The sequence below is a fragment of the Xenopus laevis genome, chromosome 1S (assembly GCF_017654675.1).
Source record: "Xenopus laevis strain J_2021 chromosome 1S, Xenopus_laevis_v10.1, whole genome shotgun sequence".
NCBI lineage: Eukaryota > Metazoa > Chordata > Amphibia > Anura > Pipidae > Xenopus > Xenopus laevis.
This window is the reverse complement of record NC_054372.1, coordinates 180,502,915-180,529,539: the sequence shown is the minus strand read 5'-3', so window position 1 is coordinate 180,529,539 and position 26,625 is coordinate 180,502,915. Positions and strand designations below refer to the sequence as shown.

The 26,625-nt window shown below is 39.9% G+C and overlaps 2 protein-coding genes across 2 annotated transcripts; both read right to left on the bottom strand.

The window, feature by feature from the left end:
- Positions 1-3,035: 3,035 nt before the first annotated feature.
- esm1.S (endothelial cell-specific molecule 1 S homeolog) lies at positions 3,036-17,544 on the bottom strand. Its single transcript, XM_018244490.2, has 3 exons — positions 16,976-17,544; positions 6,421-6,576; positions 3,036-3,437 (listed from the first exon to the last, which is right to left on the bottom strand). The coding sequence occupies exons 1-3, from the start codon at positions 17,274-17,276 to the stop codon at positions 3,337-3,339; spliced, it is 558 nt and encodes a 185-aa protein (XP_018099979.1). The 5' UTR covers positions 17,277-17,544; the 3' UTR covers positions 3,036-3,336.
- Positions 17,545-20,871: 3,327 nt separating this feature from the next.
- On the bottom strand, positions 20,872-26,335 carry gzma.S (granzyme A S homeolog). The gene is given in 5 exon segments (NM_001086395.1): positions 20,872-21,388; positions 22,078-22,350; positions 23,198-23,336; positions 24,958-25,102; positions 26,151-26,335. Coding segments are annotated over 5 exon segments (834 nt in total). The 5' UTR covers positions 26,269-26,335; the 3' UTR covers positions 20,872-21,229.
- Positions 26,336-26,625: the final 290 nt, after the last annotated feature.

Genomic DNA, 26,625 nt, shown 5'->3' with positions numbered 1-26,625 from the left:
TTTCGGGGACGGGCCCCTGAAACGTTACGTTGTAATAAACACGCAGGGCTTTGCCCGCATGCATTGAGCTCTGAGTGCTGGTTTTTCTTCTATTATGTACTCTGTTCCATCACATAAGGTAAATTTGAGAGAGTAAAGGTGGCCATACACGAGCCGCTAAAAACTGCCGACAGACCAAGTCGGCAGCTTATTGGCCCGTGTATGGGGCCCCCCGACGGGCTTCCCCGATCGATCAGATGGGACAAAAAATCCCGTTGGATCAATGCCGCATCTGTTCGTTGATGCAGTCCCGCGATCCGACCCCCATTTCCCATGCGTTAGGATCCGATCGTTGGGCCCTAGGGCCCATGATCGGATCAGCCCGATATTTTGGGCATATCGGAGAGAGATCCGCTCGTTTGGCAACAGTGATCTCTCAGTGTATGGCCACCTTAACACTCCCTTCTGTCTCTCTGATAATTCTATAACTCAATCTTTAAGATCCTTTCTGACCCTACCCCATGGTTATGCCACTGATTACTGTTGTTTTCCATTGGCTGAATTCCCCAGACTTGCATGCAATGGTTCCCTTTTATTCCATGATAAACTTCTGGCTGAGTAATTCTAAAGGCAACAATGAAGAATGCCTGACAAGCTCATGCTTAACCTGCATTTAAGATTGGCAAATCTATACCTCTTTTTTATGTTCATCCAAGTCCTCTGTGAGATTATTTTGCTACAGTACTTTTCAACTTCTTTTTGATGATACTGCATAGAATAAACAGCAAACGTAGAAGACATTGCAAGATTTATATTTAACAAGATTTTTCCAGACTAGGGGGTTTTACAACAGGTCACCAGCACTCGACTTTATATTAAGTTATCAGAACTGCAGACTTTCTTGGCACTTCTTGTAAAGAACAGAACCTAATACTGGGTTATGGGAGGGAGGTTAGCAGGAGGCACCAATAGATATTGTTGTAACATTGAAGAGGGTACCTAACTCTCAACTGAGCCAAAAGCCTGGTATTTGAAGTGAAGGTATTTTGGCACCATAGGCAAGGGCTTCACTCAGTGACCCCCCCCCCACCCGGTCCTGCATTACCATTTCCCACCTTACCATTCATATTGCCCCATGTACCGGGCTCGGTGCTGTAAGGGGGGCCCGACCACGATGCGCCTCCTGGATTCGCCGGGCCCCCTTGAGTGGCTGAGAGCCACCAAACTCCACAAAACAAGCCGAAAGCCAGCAAACTCTGGAAAAAGAGCCATAAGTCATTGAAAGCCACCGATTGGAGTCTAAAATCGACGATTGGACCCGAAAGCTGCCGACTGGATTCAAAAGTTGGCGTTTGGAGCTGAAAACCACCAATTTGACCCAAAAGCTGCCAACTGAACTAAAAACTTGCCGATTGGACCCAAAGGCCACCAAATGAATCCGAAGAAGAGGGGAAGCTGCCGAAAGTGGGCAAATAGACCCAAAGAAGAGGAGAATGAAGAAGACCTTTAAAGGTAATTTCCACAGAACTATTTTTATTTATTTATTAATTTTTACACCCTGGCCACCAATAGTCTTTTTTAATGGAGACCCTGGCTGCTAAATTTTTTTCTTTACCTATAGGGGGACCCTGACCACCAGTGGTCTTTTTTTAACTTGTGAGGGAGTTTACTGTTTTTAAAGCTGGTGTCTGTGTGGACTTTTTACTGTGGTGTAGTGGGCGGAATCTGGGGTGGAGCTTTGGGGCGAAACATGGGGTGGGTGGGGCCCAGGAGGGTGGGGCTGAAAATTTTGTTGTACGGCCCAAAGGGGCTGAAAATTTTGCTCTACGGCCCAAAGGGGCTGAAAATTTTGCTGTACTGGGCCCCGTGATTTAAGATGGTGGCTCTGTGTACGTGTGTCAGCATAAGCCAAAACTAGGGTTGCCATCTGGCCAGTGTTTTACCGGCCTGACTGGTAAAAATGATTGCTTGACCCCAATGTTATTAATAGGGAAAAAAATCTAAATATACAAGAAGACCAGTATTTTTTTCCAAAAAAGGTGGCAACCCTAGCCAAAACATGCATCATATTGTTACCCCCAATCTGCACCTATGCCAGTGGCAGCTAAAAAAATATTGCCCCTAATTTGTACCTGTGGCAGCAGGAGACAAATATCCATCACATTGCCCCAAACATCTGTGTACCTGTGCCAGCAGCCACCATATTGCCCTCAATCTGTACCTGAGCCAGAAGCTGCCAATCCCTCATATTGCCCCTCAATCTGTACCTGTGCCAACAGCAGCCAAAAAAATCCACAATATTGCCCCCAAATATGTAATTGTGCCAGCAGGAACCAAAAATCCATGATATTGTCTCTAAATATATACCTGTGCCAGCAGCAGCCAAAAATCCCTCCTATTGCCCCATATCATCTGTTTACCTGAGCAAGCAGAAGCCAAGATATTGCCCACAAACATGTATCTGTGCCAACAGCTGCCAAGAGGGAGGTGGGTACTGATTCTGCCTGCAGTACGGACAAGAGGGGGTTGGAACAGGTGGTTTATAAAATTGAAAAACTATTAAAGGTCATGCAAAAAAGTAAAGAAAAAAAGAAAATTCCCCTTAAAAGTGCACCCCCCCATCATTGCGCCCTAGGCAGGCACCTAATCTACCTACCCCTAGTTCCTGCCCTGTTGAAGTCTCAAATAGTTTTTTTTAACCGAACTACTTCTTAAAAGAATACCAGTTTCCCCGGGTGACACCTTTCTGAGGTTCTGCATCCCTTTCAACTTCTAGGTCCAAGTCTCTAGGGTTCCTACCTGCTTTTGTCTGTGGAAACGTGTTCCTTTATGTGTCAGGCTAAGCGGGAGTTGGATCTGCGATCGCACCAATAAAGATGGTGATTGTTTTTAAAATGAAAGATTGATTCCAGAATACTGGCTCTTGGGAATGGCACAGGAACGTTTCAAAATATTTCTGTAAAAAGAGGTTTGTCGGATATAACAGTGGTAAAAAGAGTTTACATGTTTATGCAAACAATTTAAATATTGGTATAAAAACAGACCCTGATGCAGAATGAAAAAAAAAACCACATAAATCCTTTATTAGGTCATTTTTAAATACAAACGATTGCCATTCAGTTTAAAATTGTTCAAAATAAATTTTATATTATTATACATTTTTTTTAAAAAAAAAGTTTCAACCAAATAGAATTCGCTTTGCAGAACGTGAACATTTCACTGGTAAATGTATAAAGTGATGCAGGAAGTTGAGATTCTCATAGAAACTCCGCAGTTCCGCGACTGTCAGCCGCACGGCGTAGCAACTAATGACATTAGATTTCTCTTTAAAGTCCACTGTTTTATTTAATTATAGTGTCAGCGGGGATGTAACCATTTTATTCCAGAGGAGTGACCATTTTTTTCTTTTACGTTTTCTTCTCTGTCATTGTGTCCATCTCCTGATGGCATGTCTGGATCTACACAGAAATGGGAAAAGCAGAAGAGAACACTTTTTTTATGGAACATTGCTGAAGAACAAAAAATGTAAATACAGAGGAGTCAGCAAATAAAGGTATCTGTTTTATAACAGTTGTTTCCAATTACTCTCTTAGGGGGGAATTTACTAAAGGGTGAATTTTCGCCTTGGAAGGCTGTGCCACACTTCACGCAACTTCGTCAGATGTTCATTCGCAGCGCATACGCTTGTTCATGAATATAGGAAGTTTTGTCTCTGCAGACGAATGCTGGCAGAAGTCACGCCAGCGAAAATTCGTCATCGCAAGCATTACTAGCATTACTTTCTTCCTAGCGAAACTTCGTTAACACACTTAGGGGCCCATTACTTAGCTCGAGTGAAAGAATAGAGGAAAAATAGTTCGAATTTCTAATCTTTTTTTTTGCTACTTCGACCATCGAATGGGCTATTTCGACCTTCGACTACGACCTTCGACTTCGAATCGAACGATTCGAACTAAAAATCGTTCGACTATTCGACTATTCGATAGTCAAATACTGTCTCTTTAAAAGATTCTTCGACCCCCTAGTTCGCCATCTAAAACCTACCGAGGCCAATGTTCGATCGAACAATTATTCCTTCGATCGTTCGATCGTAGGAATAGCGCTAAATCCTTTGACTTCGATATTCGAAGTCAAAGGATTTTACTTCGACGGTCGAATATCGAGGGTTAATTAACCCTCTATATTGGACCCTAGGTAAATGTGCCCCTTACACTTAGGTCAGTTTAAATAGGGTGGGTACATATAGGTCATATATGTGTCTTTATTAGAGATGTTGGTTTAAGTGGCCACTTATTATTACACCTGTCCAAGGAAGCAAAATAAAGACAAAAGAGATCCTCTATTGTCCTAGACATGAGCCCACCCTAAAACAAATGAAGCACGACCTACAAATGGTTGAAAAATTATAACAATAAAAAATTAATCAAAACTAATTTAAAAAAATATATAATACACAAAAGCCATGAATATCCTGTAAATTATATTCTTATAAACGGTAAGTTCTGATGTCATCAGTTATAAACGGTGATTTCTGATGTCATTTCTGTCACATGACTCACTGAAATTTGTGTATTATAATAAATAAAGTACCCCCAGTTGCAAAATATGAGGATATTAGAAGTTACCTCGGAGTTCCATGACCTGTATAAAAACACGAGGTCGAAGGCCTCGTGTTTTTATATGGTCATGAAACTCCTCGGTACCTTATAATATCCTTATATTTTACAAGAGGGGGTACTTTATTCACTATATAATACACAAAAGCCATGAATATCTCGTAAATTATATCCTTATAAACGGTGAATTCTGATGTCATCAGTTATAAACGGTGAGTTCTGATGTCATTTCTGTCACATGACTCACTGAAATTTGTGTATTATAATAAATAAAGTATCCCCAGTTGCAAAATATGAGGATATTAGAAGTTACCTCGGAGTTTCATGACCTGTATAAAAAAACTCGGCCTTCGGGCTCGTGTTTTTATATGGTCATGAAACTCCTCGGTAACTTATAATATCCTTATATTTTACAAGAGGGGGTACTTTATTCACTATATATTTAACAGTTACCCGAACTTCCTTCCTGTCAGCTAGAATCTAACCTGATGGCACTCGGAGCTCTTCGTTTTCCGAAGTCGCCCAAAATAGCTGGCGGGGATGGCACTTGGGGGGGGAATTTACTAAAGGGCGAAGTGGCTAACGCTGACGAAAATTCGTCAGTGTGACGTCATTTCGACACTTCGCCGATTTACTAACGGTAGCTGGCGAAAATTCACTGGCGTAATTTCACCAAGGAGATAGACTCTGGCGCAACATCGCACTCTAACGCCAGATGAATTTTCAGTCTGGCAAAAGAGCGTTACTATGCAAATTCACTAGGTTTTTTATTTTACTGACCGTTAGCTCTATCGCCAGACTTGCCTTCACCACCACCTCAGCACTCAGAAGTGCAATAGAGTAGGTAGGAGTTCCTCAAAAAAAAGTTGAAAATTTTTCCAAGTCCCAAAAAACGCTGGCGTTTTTTCCTATTTAAAGGGTGATAGGCTGAAAAAGATCGTAAAATTTTGGGGGTACCCTCTTTCCCCCCTACATTTGCTAATATATGGCACCTATACTAAACTGTGGGCACATGTGTAGGGCATTATAACAACTTTATATAATTTTACTAAGGTTCCCTGGCCTTGTGTAGTGTAATGTATTTGCTGCAGCATATACGGCCATTGTACTTTGCACGCCGTATGCTAATTAGCCAACGCTAGCGTAACTTCGAACTGCTGAGTGTACCCTGTGCGCAACTTTGTGAATTAGCGTTGTTTAGGCGAATTTACGCCTGGAAAAGTGTTGCGATGTGCGTGAAGCAAGCGCTGGCGAATTTTCGCCGGTTAATGAATTTGTCCCTTGGATCGCTTATTTTTCCCAAGTCGCCTTCAGAAAATGAAGCTAAACTAGTGCCATCCCGCTGGCGATTTAGATTCTAGCCAGCGGGAAGGCAGTTCGGGGAGATTAGTCATTAGCCATTTGCTGCCAGCTGCACAGGTTAAACTAAGCCAGGCAGCTGCCAGCAGCTTAGTTAAGCTTTTCTGCACTTTTTATTGATTTTTCTAATGAACATCCCCAGTCAACAAGAAAAAGATAATCATAGACTATAAGATGAAATGTTGTATTATGTCCATATAGTATTAAAATATTTAGAATATTTTAGAATGCATGGCAGCCTTCAAGAAATTGATAAAACTTGCTAAGGAAAATATTAAAACTATAGGTAATTATTGTTAGTTTAGAAGCAACAGAGAAAATCTAGCTGTGACTGACAGTTGAACATGATTTTAATCACTGCCTTGTCTCCCTATATGACAAATAACCAATAGAACATAATTCAGTTTGCTTTGTTTTTACATGGACATTGTATATAAAACTCAATATTGGTTTTAAAAACACTTACCAGAACTGGATGCAACCCTCCGCTTGTTTGCTGTTTTGCCTCCAGTTAACTGGAAAAATGGGAATTTCAAGCATTTTCCAGTCACCCGGTCACATATTCCAGACTGACAGTTACAGGTTCGCCTGCACTCGATACCATAAGTTCCATAGGGACAATCTAGAGAAGGATGATATATATATATATAAGGGCATGGTCTTGTAATAAAAATCTTAATAAAAATCGAAATAAATTTGATATGATATGAGTTTTTTTACTCTAGTGGAGTAAACACCAACGTGACATAAGCTTTAGAAGAATAATGGAGCCCCACAAGGGTCCTAACCTACGCTAGACTTATTGATTCACGTATAAAAGCTGAAACTTAGGGGCACATTTATCAAGTTATCAAGTTAAAAAAATAGAATTCGAGCTATTTTTGTATACGTCGACTATCAAATAGGCCAAAATTTGAAGAATTTGAAAAAAATTAAACTATTCGAATATTGAAATTTATCATGTATTGTTTCTTTGAAACTTCGACTTCAACCATTTGCGTCTAAAACCTGCCGAATTGCTGTTTTAGCCTATGGGGGTTTGGAGTCATTTGGTGGAATCAAAGTTTTTTTGGGGCAAATTCTTTGATTCGAATATGATCGAATGCAGTAAAACTTCAATTCCAACGATTCGAATACAGCCTATTCACCCGAAGTTAAGAACTTTTTTTTTAATAAATTTCGATTGCTCTTTTTTTATTCGAATTTCGAAGTTATGGGAGTACAAAAAAACTCCCATTATTTCGAAATTCAACCCTTGATAAATCTGCCCCTTAAATACAACAATCAGTAGGATTTTAGCTACCATTATTTAACAATATTTAATAAAGCATAATTTTGTTTCAGAATTAGGTTAAAAAATATTGGTCATCACGAAATCATAATATTTTACTTGTGTTTAGACAGTGGCATATATAAAGGTTACTGTAGCTGTTAACAAATTCTTTGCTTGTGTTTTTTTGGAACACACATTTTGTTCTTCTTTGATGTGGTTTCTATTTGCTGAGTTGTGGGACATCAATGGTGGTGTGTTTTACCCTTTTCTACTACAAGCAATTTCTGGAACTAGAAGTAGATATGTTTTTGTAAACACGGCCCCTTTTTTTTACCCTATTGTTTAGTAATGATGCTTTATTAATGATCTTTTATTTATTTAGCATTATAGCAATGATTCCCTCGAATGCTTTATTGATTATGTTAATGACATAATAACGACCATATAAAACAGATCTGAAAACAACAGTAGACTTCCCATGCAATTCTATAAGGGTCAGGCCACACTGGGCGTTTTGGGGAGATTCGGTCTCCTGGCGACTATTCGCCTCTTTTTTGCAGCGACCAATCTCCCCAAACGCCTTCCCTCACTCTGCGCCGGCTAAAATTAAAAAACGCCAGAGCTAATCACACGTGGCGATTCGTTTTCCAAAGTCGCCCGAAGTTTGAGTTTTTTTCATTTTAGCCGGAGCAGAGTGAGGGAAGGCGTTTGGGGAGATTGGTCGCCGCAAAAACGAGGCGATTAGTCGCCAGGCGACCAAATCTCCCCAAAACACCCAGTGTAGCCTGACCCTTAAAGTTAGTCTAGTAAGACATTGCTTCAGGTCAGTATGGGAAGGGATAAAATGTATTATTCAGTTAATATATTGATTTTCTTTTAAGCGTCTTTATAGCTTTTTGACTGCCTTTGCATAAATGATTTGTTATTTTCAAATATGTGAATTTATTTTAATTTTACTTATTTGTAAAGAATGCAAGGCTCCTATTTTTGTTGCTAAGTGGGAAGCCAAAGTGTCCCACCTCGTAAGTCTTATCCTATATACTAACCGAAGGCCTATCTATGTCCCGAGTGGAGGGGAGGCAGATGCGCACGCAACTTCGGTTAGGATCTATGAGATGCGCGCGCAACTTCAGCCGAAAGACATAGATGCGGCCTTCGATTAGCAGATGTGCTGGAAGGTTAGGATCAGAACAGGTTAGGATCGGGGAGGCAGATGCGCTGGAAGGTTAGGATCTAGGGAGGCAGATGCGCTCACCGTCTCCTTCTGCCTCCCGCCGCCTCTTCTTTCCTGCTCACTCAGGCGGCGACCGCTGGAAGGTTAGGATCTAGGGAGGCAGATGCGCTCACCGTCACACTAGGGGAACCGGTTGCGTACCTGCACGAAAGTCTGTATAAGCGTCGGCCATCTTGCTACTCCTCTGCGACTTTGTCATCCGCCCACTGCCAAATCCGCCCACTAAAGTCTGTATAAGCGTCGGCCATCTTGCTACTCCTCTGCGCGTTTGTCATCCGCCCACTAAAGTCTGTATAAGCATCGGCCATCTTGCTACTCCTTTGCAAGTTTGTCTAATGGCGGCGCTAGCGTCACTCTAGGAGGGGAACCGGTTGCGTACCTGCACGAAAGTCTGTATAAGCGTCGGCCATCTTGCTACTCCTCTGTGAGTTTGTCATCCGCCCACTAAAGTCTGTATAAGCGTCGGCCATCTTGCTACTCCTTTGCAAGTTTGTCTAATGGCGGCGCTAGCGTCACTCTAGGAGGGGAACCGGTTGCGTACCTGCGTGGGTGGCCATTTTTAGCAAAACGGGCTATATTATCTCCAAAAAATATTGATGTTGACATGATAAACAACCAAGTGATTGCATTACTTCCTGGACAAAGCTGTGTCTTTCTGAGTACTGACTGTATTGATTCTGAAGACGAAAGTGAGAAACTTAACTTCCCATTAGAATATTTAAACACTATCAACAATGCTGGATTACCACAACACAATCTTATACTCAAAGTAGGAACAATAGTCATGCTGTTAAGAAACCTTAAGGGTAGGGGCACACGGCGCGATTTCGCCGCGATTCTGCGCTAAGCGAGTTGTCGCTGCGTTTTTTAAGCCGAAATAGCTTTGCTAACTTTGGCGCTGGCGTCAATGCAAATCGCGGCAAAATCGCTGCGCTAATTCACGCGCGGCGATTCGTTTTCTATTGTCGTCCGAAGTTGCCTCGCTGAGCGTTTCCGGGCGACAGTAGAAAAAGAATCGCCGCGTGTGAATTAGCGCAGCGATTTCGCCGCGATTTGCATTGACGCCAGCGCCAAAGTTAGCAAAGCTATTTCGGCTTAAAAAACGCAGCGACAACTCGCCCAGCGCAGAATCGCGGCGAAATCGCGCCGTGTGCCCCTACCCTAACACTAAGCAAGGTTTATGTAACGGTACACGGTTGGTTGTGAAGAGCATGAGACAAAATGTTATCAAGGCAGAAGTGCTTACAGGATCCCATAGCGGTGATACTGTTTTGATTCCCAGAATTGACCTTACCAGTTCTGACCAGGAATTACCTTTTAAACTTAAACGACGACAATTCCCCATTAAGGCTGCATTTGCCATGACAATCAACAAATCACAAGGACAAACATTGGATAAAGTCGGCATTTACCTATCTGAGCCTGTGTTTGGTCATGGTCAACTTTATGTTGCATTTTCAAGAGTGCAGCGTTCATCTGATGTTAAAGTCAAGATTTTAAGTACAGCTCACCAGGGAGAACTCATTCAAGGACAGGAGAACATTTTCACAAAAAATGTTGTTTATAAAGAAATTTTTCAGTAACACTTTACTACCAATAAACTCAAAATTTAAGAATTCTAATAGCAGATAGGTAATAACAAGCAATAGGCACAGATTCACTCTACATCCCCACAAATTAGCGTCGCCAGTTGCTGCCTGGGGATGCCGAGTGAATCAGCACCCATCGCATTTTGCTGCCTCACTGTTGTTACCATTCTTTCATTAACGATTCTTTAGAGAATCGGGGGTTTACTGGTTATATCAGAGGACGTTTAAGAACTAAGAGAATTTTAGAACTAAAAGAAAACTGAACTGACCAGATTCTCCACTTAAAGTGTTAAGCCTTGAAAAGCCTTTTGAATGCCTTACTATTTTTACACTCCCAAAACAAGCACCATTAATTAGCACTGACTTGGGAGATATTTCTCTTAGTAAAAGATTTATGGAAGCCATAATGTTTCTGACCTAAAGACCCTAAAGCAGAGCAAAGGGCTAATCCTCACAGCTCCATCTCTGCATGTGGAACTTTGGGGGAGTTTCATGGAGAACGGATAACTTGAAACTCATCCTGGTCTTCAATTGTAAAACATGTGGAACTCAGATCCAAGTGATATAAAGAGAGTTATGTCATGTTTTCAACGATGCCAGAATAATTTGTGTGCCAAAAAATTTATAAAATATTCAAGCTTTTATTGTACAAAGGCCAAAGGAAGCGAAATGCATACCATCAATCACACAATTCCAAAACTGTTTCTGGTTCCATTTTGTCTGAGGCGCTCATTGGTAATTGAAAGACAATTCTGCTTCTAATGCTTCACTAAAGAAAGTTACTTTGGATTGCAAGACAAGTGCCAAATAAATAAATCCAATTCAACATCTGCTTGGGAAGAAAGGTTTATTTAAGTTAAAAGTACGACCCACTAGGGGATACGTGTGGATTTTAATAGTGTGATACCTTCAAAAAAAGCAGCTTGTAAATTAGGACAAGTAACCACACACATTAATAAACAACAATCTGTTCTATTTCATTATCCTCCGTCTCTAAAGTTTCCCATATTCTGATTGCTGATGTGATAAAGCCCAACGAAGCCTCCTTGCTGAAGTGTAAATACACACAGCTGAGTATAACTAGTATGAAAAAGAAACATCGGTCAACCTTTTTTCAATTTCTTAGTATCTGGTTGATTAGGATAAAATCAAACACCCTGATCTGTTATTGAAGTGAAAACATTATTTCCTGACTCCAAAATATCATTGCTCTATACTTACAAGTATGCTGTTTACAACATTTTTATACTCTACTTGCACAAACGGTGTTAAAACGTTTTTTCTCTGTCTCCAAGGAAATTATTCTGTCCACAGCTCAATAAATAATAGAACAAATAAGTTTGGGTGGACAGGGGGCAGCAGAACTAGTGAAAGCTTGGAAGGACCTATTAGACCAGACTGTGCTGTTGGACCTAATGACTTATAGTTAGGTCTTGTTTCAATTTAGCTGTCAAATAGGGGTGAGTGCCCTGGGTCCTACAGAAAATATGTCTCCCAGAGCAGTACTTTTAGGTTGGAAGAGTGCAAGATAGCAGTTATAGCAGAGACTGTAAGAGAAGAGCAAAATGGCAACACTAATGGTGACCATACACAGGGAGATCCTCTCGTTTTGCGATGTTGCCAAATGAGCGGATCTCTCCCGAGATGCCCACATTCATCCTAGGGCCCAACGATCAGATCAGAACGGAGGCTGTATCAGCGGTCGTGTCGCAGGGCCACATCAACGATCAGATGCGGCCGTGAAACGACGGGATTTTTTAACCTGCCCGACATTCGGCCAGATATCGATCGGGGACCCCCGTCAGATGGCCTCACACACAGGCCAATAATCTGCGGACTCTGTCTGTCTGAGGCTTTTATTGGCCTTTGTTTGGGGGCCTTAACATTAAGGGGCAGATTTATCAAGGGTCGAAATGAATTCGAGGGAATTTTCAAAGAAAAAAAATTTGAAATTCTAAGTAATTTTTTGGATACTTCGACTATCGAATAGGATACTACGACTTTGAATTTACTTTGACTTCAATTCGAACTAATAGTTTGAATATTCGATAATCGAAGTACTGTCTCTTTAAAAAAAACTTTGACTTTTAATAGTTCGCCAAATTAAACCTGCCGAAGTGCTATGTTAGCCTATGGGGACCTTCTACAACCATTTTGTAAGTCTTTACACATCGAAGTAAAATCGTACGCTAAAATCGTTCGATCCAATGATTTTACTTTGATCATCGTTCGATGGCCATATTCGGTGAAAAATAGTTCGACTTCGATATTCGAATTCGAAGTACTTTAATTCGATGGTCGAATTTCGAAGTATGTTACACTTCGAAATTCGACCCTTGATAAATCTGCCCCTAAACATATCTCTACTGTCAAATTTGCAGTCCATCAGATGTTGAGATTCAACATCCAGCACCCACTGAGAGCAAAATGCAGATGGAGTACATAAACTTGTAGATCAAAAAGAGCTGAATGACCATAAGTTGTACATAGTTGTAAAAATGGGATCCACACACATTAGTCTTTAGTATACATATCATATGTTGCCAAATCAACTAGAGAATTTTATTTTATGGCTCCTTATATGATTCCAACTTTCAGTGCATGAATAGGGCCAAGAGACGAGCTTCAGTCCCAGTGACTGGCTGGTCACTTTATGGAGCGGAATTGAGGAGACCATAAAAAATTCAATAGTTTGTACTCTGAACCTTAGTTTTATGAGAGCTCTGTCTGGATTGGTTGGCTGGTAATGCTATTGGTTATCCTCTTTTCCCTTGGCAATAAAAAAAGAAATGACTACACGTCCGGCTACTGAACTTTGATCAAATGAAATTTTTATTTATTAAACAGATGCTGAGCAGGTGCTCATTCTTCAATCTGATACAGATGGAGAAACGGTTTAAACTCATTCCAAGCATTTATTCCCTGCTTCAGGGACATTCTGTTAGAGCTTTAGCATGACAGAGCTTGCTGCCACAGGTAATATGACCTGTTTGCCCTTTAAGGGTCAAATGAAACACAATGAATAATAGCCCTTATCTGTAACAGATTGTGTTATCTGATAAATGTTCAGTAAACATATGAGGCAGATTCACATAGGACTGTGGCAACAAAAATATGTTAAAGGCTGATATCTTACTAGTTCTTATTTTACCATTCGTTGTTAGAAAATACTGATCTATTCGCCAAGAAATGCTGCCTGTTTTAGGTTAGAGGCACACAATGCTATTTGGGGGAGATTAGTCGCCCAGCGACAAATCACCACTTCTTTGGGCGACTAATCTCCCCGCAATGCCTTCTCGTCGTTTAGAATCTAAATCAACGGCGGGATGGCACTTGGAGCGCTTCATTTTCCGAAGACACCCAAAGTTTCCTCTTGAGGCAATTTCGGGCGACTTTGGAAAACAAAGCACTCTGCGTCGGCGGTGATTTAGATTTTAGCTGGCGGGAAGGCAGTTCAGGGAGATTAGTTGCCTGAAGAAGAGGCGATTTGTCGCCGGACAACTAAGCTCCCTGAATCTCCACGTGTGTCTCTGCCCTTAAAGGTGCACTTCACTTTTAATATGATGTGGCTAATGATATGGGATGACGATTTGAGGTTGGTCTTGAGGTTTTTTAATTACTTTTCTTTTTGTTCTGCAGCTTTCTAGATTGGAATTTAAATTATCTGGTTGCCAGGGTTTGACCTACCCCAGCAACCAGGCATTGGTTTTTTTTATGACAAACTGTTACTAGACAATGATTGATAAAGGTTTAAATAGAAAAATAAGGGTTTGAAATATTTTGAGCCAAAAAAAAAAAAATCTAAGGTCAAGATTAGTTTTTTTTCTAATTAGTGTGAGTGGCTCAAGAAACCTGTTAGCAATTGTAGGCTGGAGAGACATATCATAAAATGCACATAAAGAAAAAAAACACTATGAAAAACAATGACAAATTGCAATATCATAGTATTATGTTTGCAAGTAAAATTAAGTAAAATTAAGAGAATGCTTATTCTCTGAACTATTAACACATCAAATTTCAACCCATTCATTGGGAGTCATAAGCTCAATGACCTGTCAAGTATGAGACCTGTTATCCAGAATGCCTGGGACCTGGGGTTTTCTTGATAATGGATCTTTCTGTAATTTGGATCTTCATACCTTATATTTACTACAAAATCATCTAAACACTAAATAAACCTAATAGGATTATTTTGCCTCCAATAAGGATTAATTATATCATTAATTATGCATTTTTTTAATTTTGGATTATTTGGATAAAAATTGGAGTCTAAGGGAGATGGAATTTTCTTAAGTCTGAGCTTTCTGCATCAAGGGCTTCTGTTAAAGGATCCCATACCTGTATGCTATGCATTAGCACTTTTGGCAAGCCTTAACAATCTTTATAAAAATTTGTGTGGCACGTGCTTTGTTTATTAGCTTATGTAACTAAATATATGTGCAAGAAAGCTACCATGTTGCCTCCCAAATTATAAAAGGAAATCCTAGATAGCTTGCTTGGATTTATAAAGCAAATAATATTTTATGCTAAGCATATCTAATACAGGTATGGGATCCGTTATCCGGAAACCTGTTATCAAGAAAGCTCTGAATTATGGAAAGGCAGTCTCTCATAGACTCCGTTATAATCGATGGCTCTTCAGTTGTTGTTGAAGATTATTGGCACTCCTGAGCCATTGTACTTCAGTGGCTGTAGTTTGGCCAATACTGATTTAAACCAGGGGGGCATAATTTATCAAAATTCCGGGTATTTTAAAGGATCCTGTCATCGGAAAACATGTTTTTTTTCAAAACGCATCAGTTAATAGTGCTACTCCAGCAGAATTCTGCACTGAAATCCATTTCTCAAAAGAGCAAACAGATTTTTTTATATTCAATTTTGAAATCTGACATGGGGCTAGACATTTTGTCAATTTCCCAGCTGCCCCTGGTCATGTGACTTGTGCCTGCACTTTAGGAGAGAAATGCTTTCTGGCAGGCTGCTGTTTTTCCTTCTCAATGTAACTGAATGTGTCTCAGTGAGACATGGGTTTTTACTATTGAGTGTTGTTCTTAGATCTACCAGGCAGCTGTTATCTTGTGTTAGGGAGCTGTTAACTGGTTACCTTCCCATTGTTCTTTTGTTTGGCTGCTGGGGGGAAAAAGGGAGGGGGTGATATTACTCTAACTTGCAGTACAGCAGTAAAGAGTGATTGAAGTTTATCAGCGTACAAGTCACATGACTTGGGGCAGCTGGTAAATTGACAATATGTCTAGCCCCATGTTGGATTTCAAAATTGAATATATATAAATCTGTTTGCTCTTTTGATAAATGGATTTCAGTGCAGAATTCTGCTGGAGCAGCACTATTAACTGATTCATTTTGGGAAAAAACATTTTTTCCCATGACAGTATCCCTTTAATAAAAAAAAGTCCAAAACTAGAATCCAAGATTGGAGCTTATTTATTAAAAAAAAACTTACTTGACCTGCATGTGTAACACACAAAATGATTATTTTCCACGTAAACCTGAGCTGCTGGTGATCCATGACTGTCTAAAAGTGTTCCCACTGCTCACTGAAATCAGTGAAAATAAACTCATTCTTAGTAATTACATAATAATTAATACACTATCTTGTTACCATTGTGCATTTACAGTAGGGAAACCTGACTTGTCCTGTCAGGGCTTAAAGGATCTGTTCACCTTCCAAAAAAATTTCAGTTCAGTTGTTTTCAGATTTTTCACCAGAAATAAAGATTTGTTTTTTAAAATTGCTTTCCATGTTTTATTTTTTCATAGTTTTTCCAAAATTGAAATTTAAAGTTTCATGTTCCTGTCTCTGGTGTTTGTCTGGCAGCTCAGTAATCCAAGTGCAGAATCTGAACCGTTACCATTGGCTTCATTAGTTGATATATTTCTCAGCAGCCTCTGTGGAATATTAGCAACTATTGTATAGATTATATAACAGACGCCTGTAATACAACTCAGGGATTCTGTTGAGCAGGGCCAAAGATAAGAAATATATGAACTAATGGACCATATAGGGCAGAGACACGCTGCAATTCTGGAGATTAGTCACTCTGAGACAAATCTCCTCTTCTTTGGGGCAACTAATCTCCCCAAACTGCCTTCCCGCCGGCTAAAATGTAAATCGCCGACGGGATGGCACTTGGAGCGTTTCGTTTTCCGAAGTTGCCTCACGAGGAAACTTTAGGGGCAACTTTGGAAAACAAAGTGCTCCAAGTGTCATCCCGCTGGGGAGGGGAGGCAGTTTGGGGAGTTAGTCGACTAACCTCCCCAAATTGCAGCATGTGTCTCTGCTCTTAGTGTCAGTGACCTACAACCCCAACAAGAACGTGAAAAATTAAACTTTAAACTTCAATATTTTAAAAGAGTCTAAAAATAGAAAATAGAAAGTAATAAAAAAAATTCTGAAAACAACTGAACTGAAAAGTGTTTGTATCTGGACCCAAATATAGGAAAAAAGTACCTAAAGGAGCCATCAAGTCATTGTATAGTTTTCCCGAGTTGCATTTAGGGAAATATATAAAAGGATTTGTCACAGGGTCTATACTAAATTCTCTCCCTGAATCAGTGGTACAGGCTGATACATTAGATAGCTTTAAGAAGGGGTTGGATGGTGTTTAGCAAGTGAGGGAATACAGGGTTATGGGAGATAGCTCATAGTACAAGTTGATCCAGGGACTGGTAAGATTGGCATCTTGGAGTCAGGAAGGAATTTTTTCCCCCTCTGAGGCAAATTGGAGAGGCTTCAGGTGGGGTTTTTTTTGCCTTCCTCTGGATCAATTAGCAGTTAGGCAGGCTAAAATAGAGTTAAAAGGTTGAACTTGATGAATGTGTGTCTTTTTTCAACCTAACTTACTGTGTTACAATGTAAATCTGTAAGAAGCAGAAATGCCCTTAGTAAAATAAAGTATGTTTTTACCTCTGCAGATACCAAACTCATCTCCAAAGTCGTCCTCTTCTGTAAAGAACTGGCACCTCAGTCCAGGTCCACATTTAACACCATCCATCCCAGAGACTGTGCGATAACAAGTCTCCCCGGCGGCAGCTGCGCAGACTCTGCAGCACCCACAGTCGTCCAGGAGAGTCCGCTTGCAACGCGTGGTGCTTCTGCAGTCGTGGCTGTCGCAGCGGTCAGGGCAATCCACTGCATATTGCGCTCTGCGGGCTGCGCCCAAGTGCACGTTAATGAGGAGAGCGGCGACAATTAGGCAGCACTTCATGTCTTCCTGCAAAAAAATATTCACTTTTTTAATGTCCAGGTGCAGGAATGAGCTTGCAGTCTTCTGCTCACAACAGGAACAAGTCCAATGTAGTAGCTGAGCATCAGTGCTGAAATTTAGGAGCTTTATACATTGTCTTCCCACATGCTTGTCAGTCGTCAGCTTCCTCCATCGGCCAGTCCTGTGCTACTGCCAGCCTCCCTTGTTTTGGTGTGTGTGGAATCCAGGATGGAGGTTGGATCAGCCGGCCGCTACCATCCAGGAACTCACAAAAACCACAGCTGATGTCATTTGTTATGTTTAGATTTGTGAGCACTAAAAAAGCCTGTCCATCTCGCATAGCTAAGGATGTCTGGGAGAAAACAATGTTAGATAAGCATCTTTCTTCTGATGCACAGGGAACCCTTAGCTAAGTGCTTGGGGCTCTTTGCACACAGAGAAACACACTATGGGAGTTATTTATCAAAGTCCCAATTTATAATATTTTCTGAAAAAAACTCAGACCAAATCTGCACAGGTTTTTTAGGCTTATTTATTAATACACTTTCCAGAAAATTTTTGTGTGCGGGAAAAAATTGTGAAAAATCAAATTTTCACGATTTTTTCGGATTTTTCACCCTTAAACTCAGAATTTTGCCCAAAAACTTCGGGGTATTGCCAAAAACCCAGCGCACATCAAAAAATCAATGGGACTTCTCCCATTGACTTATATGCAACCTCGACAGGTCTGAGATGCCGGATTTTCAGATTCTGACTTTTCCTTTCTCAGGGTTTAACAAATTCGATGATTTTTTTTAAAAGTCAGATTTTATGAAAAAAATCCCAAATGTTTCGTGATTTTTGCATTCGGAGTTTAGTAAATAACCCCCTAAGCGTCTGCTGCAGCCCTACATCTGCTTCATCTGATCATGGAAAAGGTGTTTTGAATAACAGCACAAAAGCAGAGATAACAGGAAAGCCCAAATAAGGGCATCATTATTCCATTAGTGGAAGAAAAAAACAACATGTTTGGGGCATGAACTAATGGGTGCGAGTTTAGAGGTAGCGAAGAGCCAGTGTTCAGGGTTCAAAATCAAGTGGTACAAATCTTTACTTTCCCCTGACACTACGGGGCAAATTCACTTAAAGGCGAAGTGGCCGTCGCTAGCGAAAATTTGCCAAAACTATTAACTGCAGGGACATCACCCATTTACAATTAACCGGCGTAGTGGATAATTCGTTAGCGAAAGAGACCGCTGCTATCGCAGTTTTGCATCCCTTTTGCCAGATACATTTTTGCTCAGCCGAACAATCTCCACAAATTCAAAGTGCGAATTTACAGAACGTTTCCTCTTTCGCCAGAGTTTCCTTCACCAGCGTCGACCTGACGAACTGATAAGATGAAACTACATCCATCTCAATCTTATGTCAGTGACATCATATCCTGTATGTGGAACACTTATAAAAATTATTAAAAACGCTGGAATTTTTTCATATTTTAAAGCGGGATTGCTTCAAAAGTTATAACTATTAAAAATGTTTGTTTTAACCTTATTTTTTACCATTTGAGAGGCATGCCACATTTGTTTTAGGGTGGGAAGTAGGGAAGTGGGAAGTCTAGGGAAGTAGTGGATCTCTTTTGCATACCTCCCAACATTTTGAAAATAGAAAGAGGGACAAAAAGATTTTGACTATGCCCATTTTGTGGCCACACCCCCTAATTACCATAAAAGTATGTTTATATTTCTGTGGTTTTTTCAGTTATTACAGTTTTGCTAAGCTGCAAGTCAGTTTCTCCAATCTTAAATCGCTACAATAGTTTATTTTGCTTATCTTAAATTGTTACAAATGTATTTAAGTGCACCTGCCACATATTCTGGGCTCTCTGCCAAAAGCCAATTAAGTTAGAAACGTTGAACGTTTTCTGGCTGTTCAGTGCAGGAGATCAATGCAAGAGCAAGTCAGGACATTTCAGTAACAAACCTGGGACTGTGGGTTGAGCTGTCAAAATCGGGACTGTCCCTTGAAAAACAGGACAGTTGGGAGGTATTCTTTTGCCTTTATTTTGCTTCCTTGCTACATTTTTAATAATAAGTGGCCACTTCAAGCATTTATACCAACATCTCTAATAAAGACATATATATGTCCTATATGTACTCACCCTATTCAAATTGACCTAAACGTAAGTGTACTAACAAAGTTTTGCTGGGCAGAAATGAACGGTAGCAAACGTTTGCTAAGAAATGCTTGCACTGACGACTTTATGCTAGCGAAACTTCCCCAGCATTCTGCTGCCGAGACGCAAATTCACATTTTAGTGAATTAGCATATGTACTATGAATTAACATCTGACAAAGTGGCGCAAAGTGTGGCAGAGCCTTCGCATTTGAAAATTCGCCCTTTAGTGAATTTGCCCCTGTATGGCTCATGTACTAATGCAACTGCAATGCACAAAAAAAGATGCAAGATGCCATGGATTTTACCCTTAATGCAGTGTCAGTTTTTAAAGGGGTGGTTCACCTTTAAGTTAACGTTTATTATGTTACATTTTGGCTAATTCTCAGCAACTTTTCAATTGGTCAGTTTTTAAAGGGGTGGTTCACCTTTAAGTTAACCTTTATTATGTTACATTTTGGCTAATTCTCAGCAACTTTTCAATTGGCCTTCAATGTGCATTTTGTATATTTTTTTTAATTATTTTCCTTTTTCTTCTCCATCTTTCCAGCTTTCAAATCTTAAAAACAAATGCTCTGTCAGACTACAAATGTATTGTTATTGCTACTTTTTATTACTCGTCTTTCTATTCAGGCTCCTCTCCTATTCTTATTCCAGTCTCTTATTCAAATTAAAGCATGGTTGCCAGCATAATTTGGACCCTAGCAACCAAATTGCTGAATCTGCAAACTGGAGAGCTGCTGAATAAAAAGCTAAATAACTCAAAAACCACAAATACAGTAGAACCCCTATTTTATGATTTTCAGGGGACCTGAAAAAAATGGTGTAAAATCCAGAAAAGTATAAAATCAGGAAAAAACATTAGCAATTGGTAGGACCACAAAAAAAAACAGTGTAAAATTAGAGAAAACTTCAAATCAGCCAGCATTGGACAAGGCATCTCGCCACATCCGTAACAAGTGGTGTAACTATTGAGGAAGGAGGGGCCCGGTGAGCAGGGAGGGCTGGATTGTGGGGTCAGCTTTCTCTATAGCCAGTAAAAAACCTCCTCCCCTCCTCTCTCTTACCGGCGAGGAAGGGGGAAGCAAGTCAGGCAGGAGTGGGTGGAGTCAGGCAAAGGCTGGATGTGGGCGGGGTGGAGCCGGGACATGGGCGGGGTGGAGGCAGGATGGGAAGTCGGCGGGAGGAAGGGGGCTGGCCCCTCTGAAGATTTTTTTGCAGGGGGGCCCGGTGCACTCTAGTTACGCCACTGTCCATAACAGTCGCATCCCCCATGCACTGGCCCCTAGCCTCAGCCGCATCTCTCCTGCAATGGTCCCTTATCCCAGTTGCATCCTCCCAGCACTGGCCCCCTGCACCAATTGCATCCCCCCTTCCCTCCTTCCCATGTGTACCTTGTTTTTTCTTATAACGGTGCAATCAAGGCCAGTTGCACATTGCACAGAAGCAATAGTAAATTTTATTACATTACATTTTAGTACATTTATTAGAAAACATTCCTTTGAAATCACAGAAAAAAATGTATTTGTATAATATAATTTATATAATGCTGAAAACAAATAATTTTAATATTAATAATAACATTAATTCAAATATATGGGGAAAAAAGGCATTTATAAACTTACAACTGTAACCCTAATAACCCACAGGCTTGTTTATGAAATGCCGTTTTATCTATCAATGCTTTTCACAAGTTCTAATGAGCAGCGCCGGAATCCAGAAGGAATTTCAATATATCGGCATCTTTATAGTTTATTCCATCCAGCAAATAAACTTGAGCTGATATTGATTTCCATATATTACCAGTCAGCCCCTCCTGTTATATCCCTTATCCACTGCAGGTACTTTGCTGTCAGACGTGTGTAAACACCAGGGTATTTCGGATCGCCACACGTTTTTCCAAACGAAACAATTGCACTGAACCTTTTATCACAAATCAGTGGTCCGCCAGAATCACCCTATAAAAATGACAAATGCCTAAAATGAAACCATTATTTTATATAACCGCAGACATTTTTTTTACCTGAAACTCTAGAAGAAACATAAAATAATGACATTAAGGGGCACATTTACCTAGGGTTCGAATATCAAGGGTTTTAACCCTTGATATTCGACCGTCGAAGTAAAATCCTTCGACTTCAAAGTCGAAGGATTTTGCACTATTCCTACGACCGAAGGAATAATCGTTCGATCGAATGATTAATTCCTTCGAATCGAACGATTCCCCATTGGCTAACATTGGCCTCGGTAGGTTTTAGGTGGCGAACTAGGGGGTCGAAGTTTTTTTTTAAAGAGACAGTACTTCGACTATTGAATCGTCGAATAGACAACCGATTTTTAGTTCGAATCATTCGATTCGAAGTCAAAGGTCGTAGTCGAAGGTCGAAGTAGCCCATTCGATGGTCGAAGTAGCCATATTCGACCATTCGAAATTCAAACTAATTTTCCTCTATTCCTTCACTTGAACTAAGTTAATGGGCCCCTAATTATACCTGTGTATCATGGTGTTAAAGTGACCACGCGAGGCATATTTCAGTGCCCTATAATAATGCTCCTTAGTGTGTGACATTTATGTACAGTTTAAAGACTGTTTTTAGGGATGGGAAATGAAACAAAGTAGACCTTTCGCAGTTAAACAACCTCTTACCTGACAAGTATCTTCATTTCGTTTTTTAGCTGGGCCTGCACATAACATGTTGGTGGTTATTTCAGTATTTGGAATCTTCTTATAGATTTTGTTGCATTTGTCTCTGCTTACAACAGTGACATTAGTTTCTCGGAGGACATCTGATGCTTTGCCTTTAACTTTGGTGACTCCCCAGCCTGCAGTGCTACAAATACTCCCAGGCTTCACGTCTTCGTCTATGGTTGGCAGGTTAAGTACTGAGACAAATTTGTTGGACTTTGCTACTCCTTTGAGCTGTAGAATAGAAATACTTAGAGTTGAGTCTGATTAGTGGTTACAGAGACAAAGTCAGGTGAAACTATTTCTGTTTTTTAGCATCCAGTAATGCTTGTTAAACAATGTACAAAATAATTTGGCCCAAAGAGTTAAAAAAAAAATGGTTAAAGGGATTCTGTTTTTCTTTACAAAATGCATCAGTTAATAGCACTCCTTCAGCATAATTCTGCATTGAAATCCATTTTTCAAAAGGGCAAACAGGTTTTTTAATATTTCATTTTGAAAATCTGACTTGGGGCTAGATGTGTTGTCAGTTTCCCAGGTGCCCTCAGTAATGTGACTCATGCATTGTCTCCCTTCACTGCTACACTACAAGTTGGAATGATATCATCCTCCCCCCCCCAGCATCCCATCAGCAGTCTATCAACAGAACAATGGGAATGTAACAGGATATAAGTTCCTTGACATCCCCTTTTAGATTGTAAACTCTTAGGGCAGAGCCTTCTTCACCTTTTGTTGATGTGTGCCATTCAGATGTCCAATTTATTAAGTGCCACCGCTGCATTATGCACCAGGTTTTTAGTTCGACAGCAAAGTGCAGCAATGTTCTTATTGAATAAGCTCTAAACTATGTTATCTTGCGTCCCAGGTTTTCCAAAATGAAACCCTAGTCAGTCACTATCTATCTGTCAACAAGGCAGAATTACTAACCGACTGCTCATCTCTCAATTAAGGAAACTGCTCCATTTTTATTTGCAAGCTCTGCCTGCTAATTATATGTTTTCACTTTATGATGCTTAGAAGGCATTGATATTTGGGCTCAGTGTTATAATGAATCTTATAAAAATATGAGAATTGGCCTTACCTGTAGAAGTTGAATGTCATGGATCTTTTGCTTAAAATCGAAGCATGGGTGTGGAACTGCTCTGGCAATGCTAAATCTCTGCTGCTCTCTTTCTCTTTTTCTCCAGTTATGAGCCCCAAGTATAACCTTTGAATTGTTCCTGAAAATAACAAAATACTCATATAGACTACACGACTTTGCTAATACAAGTGCCATGTGCAAAGCAAAAAAAGAAATGGACACAAACAAGCTTTTATGCCTACAATGAAGTATTAACCTTAGAATTCCAGCATTAGTTATGCATACCCACTAACTAGTGTGCGTATCAACTCGTATACAAATTACTGGTGCAGGCAAAAATCTGATTCTGAATTGTATTAGTATGTGATTCATATTTGGTGCAATTTAGTTGCATTTGCAGGTTCAGTGTGCAAAGGGTGGCCCCTCCCTTTCCTCATTGCAGCCTGTTCTTTGCACATTTAAGAAGGTCCTAGGAAATGCATCTATGCAATGATTTATGAGAAAACTATTTATTTGTTAATAAAGGAGCATTAGCTTAATGCCACGTGTCTGTGTGTATCCAGGTTCATGGTAAATTGTGCCATATGTGTGCCACAAGTCTAAATAGCTTTTTTATTATTGACCTGATCTGATCTTGCAAAACACAGAGGGACAAATTTACTAAGCGGCTCAAATTCGCCAGCGACAACTGGCAGCGCAACACTTCGAAAATTCGCTCAAACAATGCTAATTCACTAACATGCGACATTGCCTCCAGGACGCTGAACACTGGCAAAGTAGCGCTAGCATTAATTCGGCAAGCAGAGCAAAGTTGCGCTAGCGTTGGCTAATTTGCATACAGCAGGAAGTTAAAGTTGAATTGACGTATATGTTGCAGCAAATACATTATATTACACAAGTCCAGGGAAGCTTAAAGGGATACTGTCATGGGAAAAAAAAAAATTTTCAAAATGAATCAGGAATTTTTTTCCCATGACAGTATCCCTTTAATAAAGAAAATAGAGTTGTTATATTGCCCTACACATGAGCCCACAGTATAGTTTATGTGCCATATGTTAGAAAATGTAGGGGGGGAGTCGGTTACCCCCAAAAAAATGTACGCTCTTTTGCACCCTGAAAAAAGGAAAAAGACGCCAGCGTTTTTTGGGACTTAGAAACATTTTCAACTAAATTTTGAGGAAGTCCTATCAACTCTATTGGTCTGAGGTGGCGAAGGCAGATCTGGCGCAAGAGGTAACATTCAGTAAAATCCGCATCTTTAAATTTGCGCAGTTACATCCCTTCGCCCGAGCGCAACTTCGTCTGGCGATTGAGTGTATATGAGCGCCAGCATCAGGCTCTTTCACTAGCGAAGTTACACCTGCGCCTGTACCTTAATGACGTCACGCTGGCGAATTTTCAACCAGCGTTAGTCACTTTGCCCTTTAGTAAATTTGCCCCAGAGAATTAACATGCAAACGTTACTCTTTGTAACTCCAAGCAGCCAATGAACTGTTTGCCTTGAAAGAGGTGCCTAGTAATTGCCATGAGTTATTAATTCATAACACTCCCCTATATATGATAACCTATAGTAACCAATAAGGTATTTGCTTTAAACAGGTGACCAGTAAATGCTACCTGCAGATTGGTTGTTACAGATGACTAGACCTGTAGCAAACTCTGAATGTTTTATTGCATGATTCCCTTAATTACTAAACTGACAGTTGAAGAAAGATTATTCAGAACTGTGAGTATAAGCCATTTCCTGGAGATGTACTTACACAATGCAGTGAGCTGCCGTTAGCACCCAGTTTGGTTTAATGAGTGTCCCTCCACAAGAGGAGCCAGCGTCATTATTTATAAGTGCCATGTACGGTCTGGAATGTGGAGTTGCCTCATTGCCATTGATAATATCCATGCACACATCTATAAACAGAATTAAGGATAATATATTAGAGATTATGTCCCGTGATCTACTTTGCTTATTTTTAATTTTTTTTATTATTATTGTAATTTATTTCCATGGTTATGCACAGAGCATTCAAACTATGACAATATATAGATGAGAGATGGGTGCATCCAGTTATTGAGAATATATACATTTGTTATAGACCAATCAGGTGTAGCATCAGGAGAGTAACGTCAGCTATTCTGATCTATTTCCCTTTACATGGGTTATTCACCTTTAAATTAACTTTAGGATGCAGAGACTGATATCCTGAGACAATTGCTATTGGTTTTCATTTTTTATTATTTGTGGGTAAGTTATTTTGCTTTTTATTCAGCAGCAATTGCAGCAATCTGGTTATAGGGTTCAAATTCCCCTATCAACCATGCATTGATTTGAATAAGACTGGAATTATATGTAGGAGAGGCCTGAATAGAAAGATAAGTAATAAAAAGTAGCAATAACAATACATGTGTAGCCTTGCAGACCATTTGTTCTTTAGATGGGGGTCAGTGACACCAATTTGAAAACTGGAAAGCGTCAGAAGAAAAAGGCAAATAATTAAAAAAAACTATAAAAAAATAAATAATAAAGGTCAGAATTAGTAATTCTATAACATGCTAAAAGTTAATGTAAAGTCAAACTACCCTTTTAAAAGCAGATATGGGTAAAAATGGGTAATAAATATACCAAAATACAATGATTGCACAACTTAAAAAGATAGTCTTTATAATTTCAAACACATTAAGATCTATATTGACCCCATATGAATAGCCTAACGCATTTAATGCTTAACCAGCACTTAATCATAGGCTGGGTAAGCATGATACGTTAGGCTATTCATACCAGGTCAATATAGATTTTATTATGTTTAAAATAAGATAAACCCTTTAGAGAATTACAATATTCTTTCTTATAAAATGACCTTGGATAGAGTTACATTTAAGAAATAATTCAGTGCATTGTATCTGATAAACATGGCAGGGTACTGTAATTAAAGAGCAAATGAACAGGGCAAGAACTTACTTCCATTGATCTGTATGAGAAGAAAAATGCTAAAGAGCAGGTAGAAGCAGAAAAGTCCCATTCTTGGAGATGTTTGGGGTTGGTTTAGTCCGGTGCTGCTGTATTTATCTAGAGCCATTCAGGCAATGTGGTTTGTTTGATTTCTCAGAAGTCATACGACAATGTGCTGCTACTCGCGGTTTGCTCTGCAATTGTGGGTAGGAAAGACCTGTCTGTCTTTCTGTTTTAATATACTGGAAAGGAAAGACAGTATAGCAGCTCTGTGTTTACTGACCAAATGTTCCTATGTAACTCATGTGAAATAAGTTGAAGAACAAGAGTAATAACTGAATGGAGATTATGATATCTTATGTCACTGTGTAGGATCTATCTGTCTATCTACCTGACTGTTTTTTGGGAGGTGAAATGTTCTTTTCTAGAGAGCAGGGAGGCATCTTAGAATCATCTTGTGTGAATGAGCAGTGGTGAAGCCCAA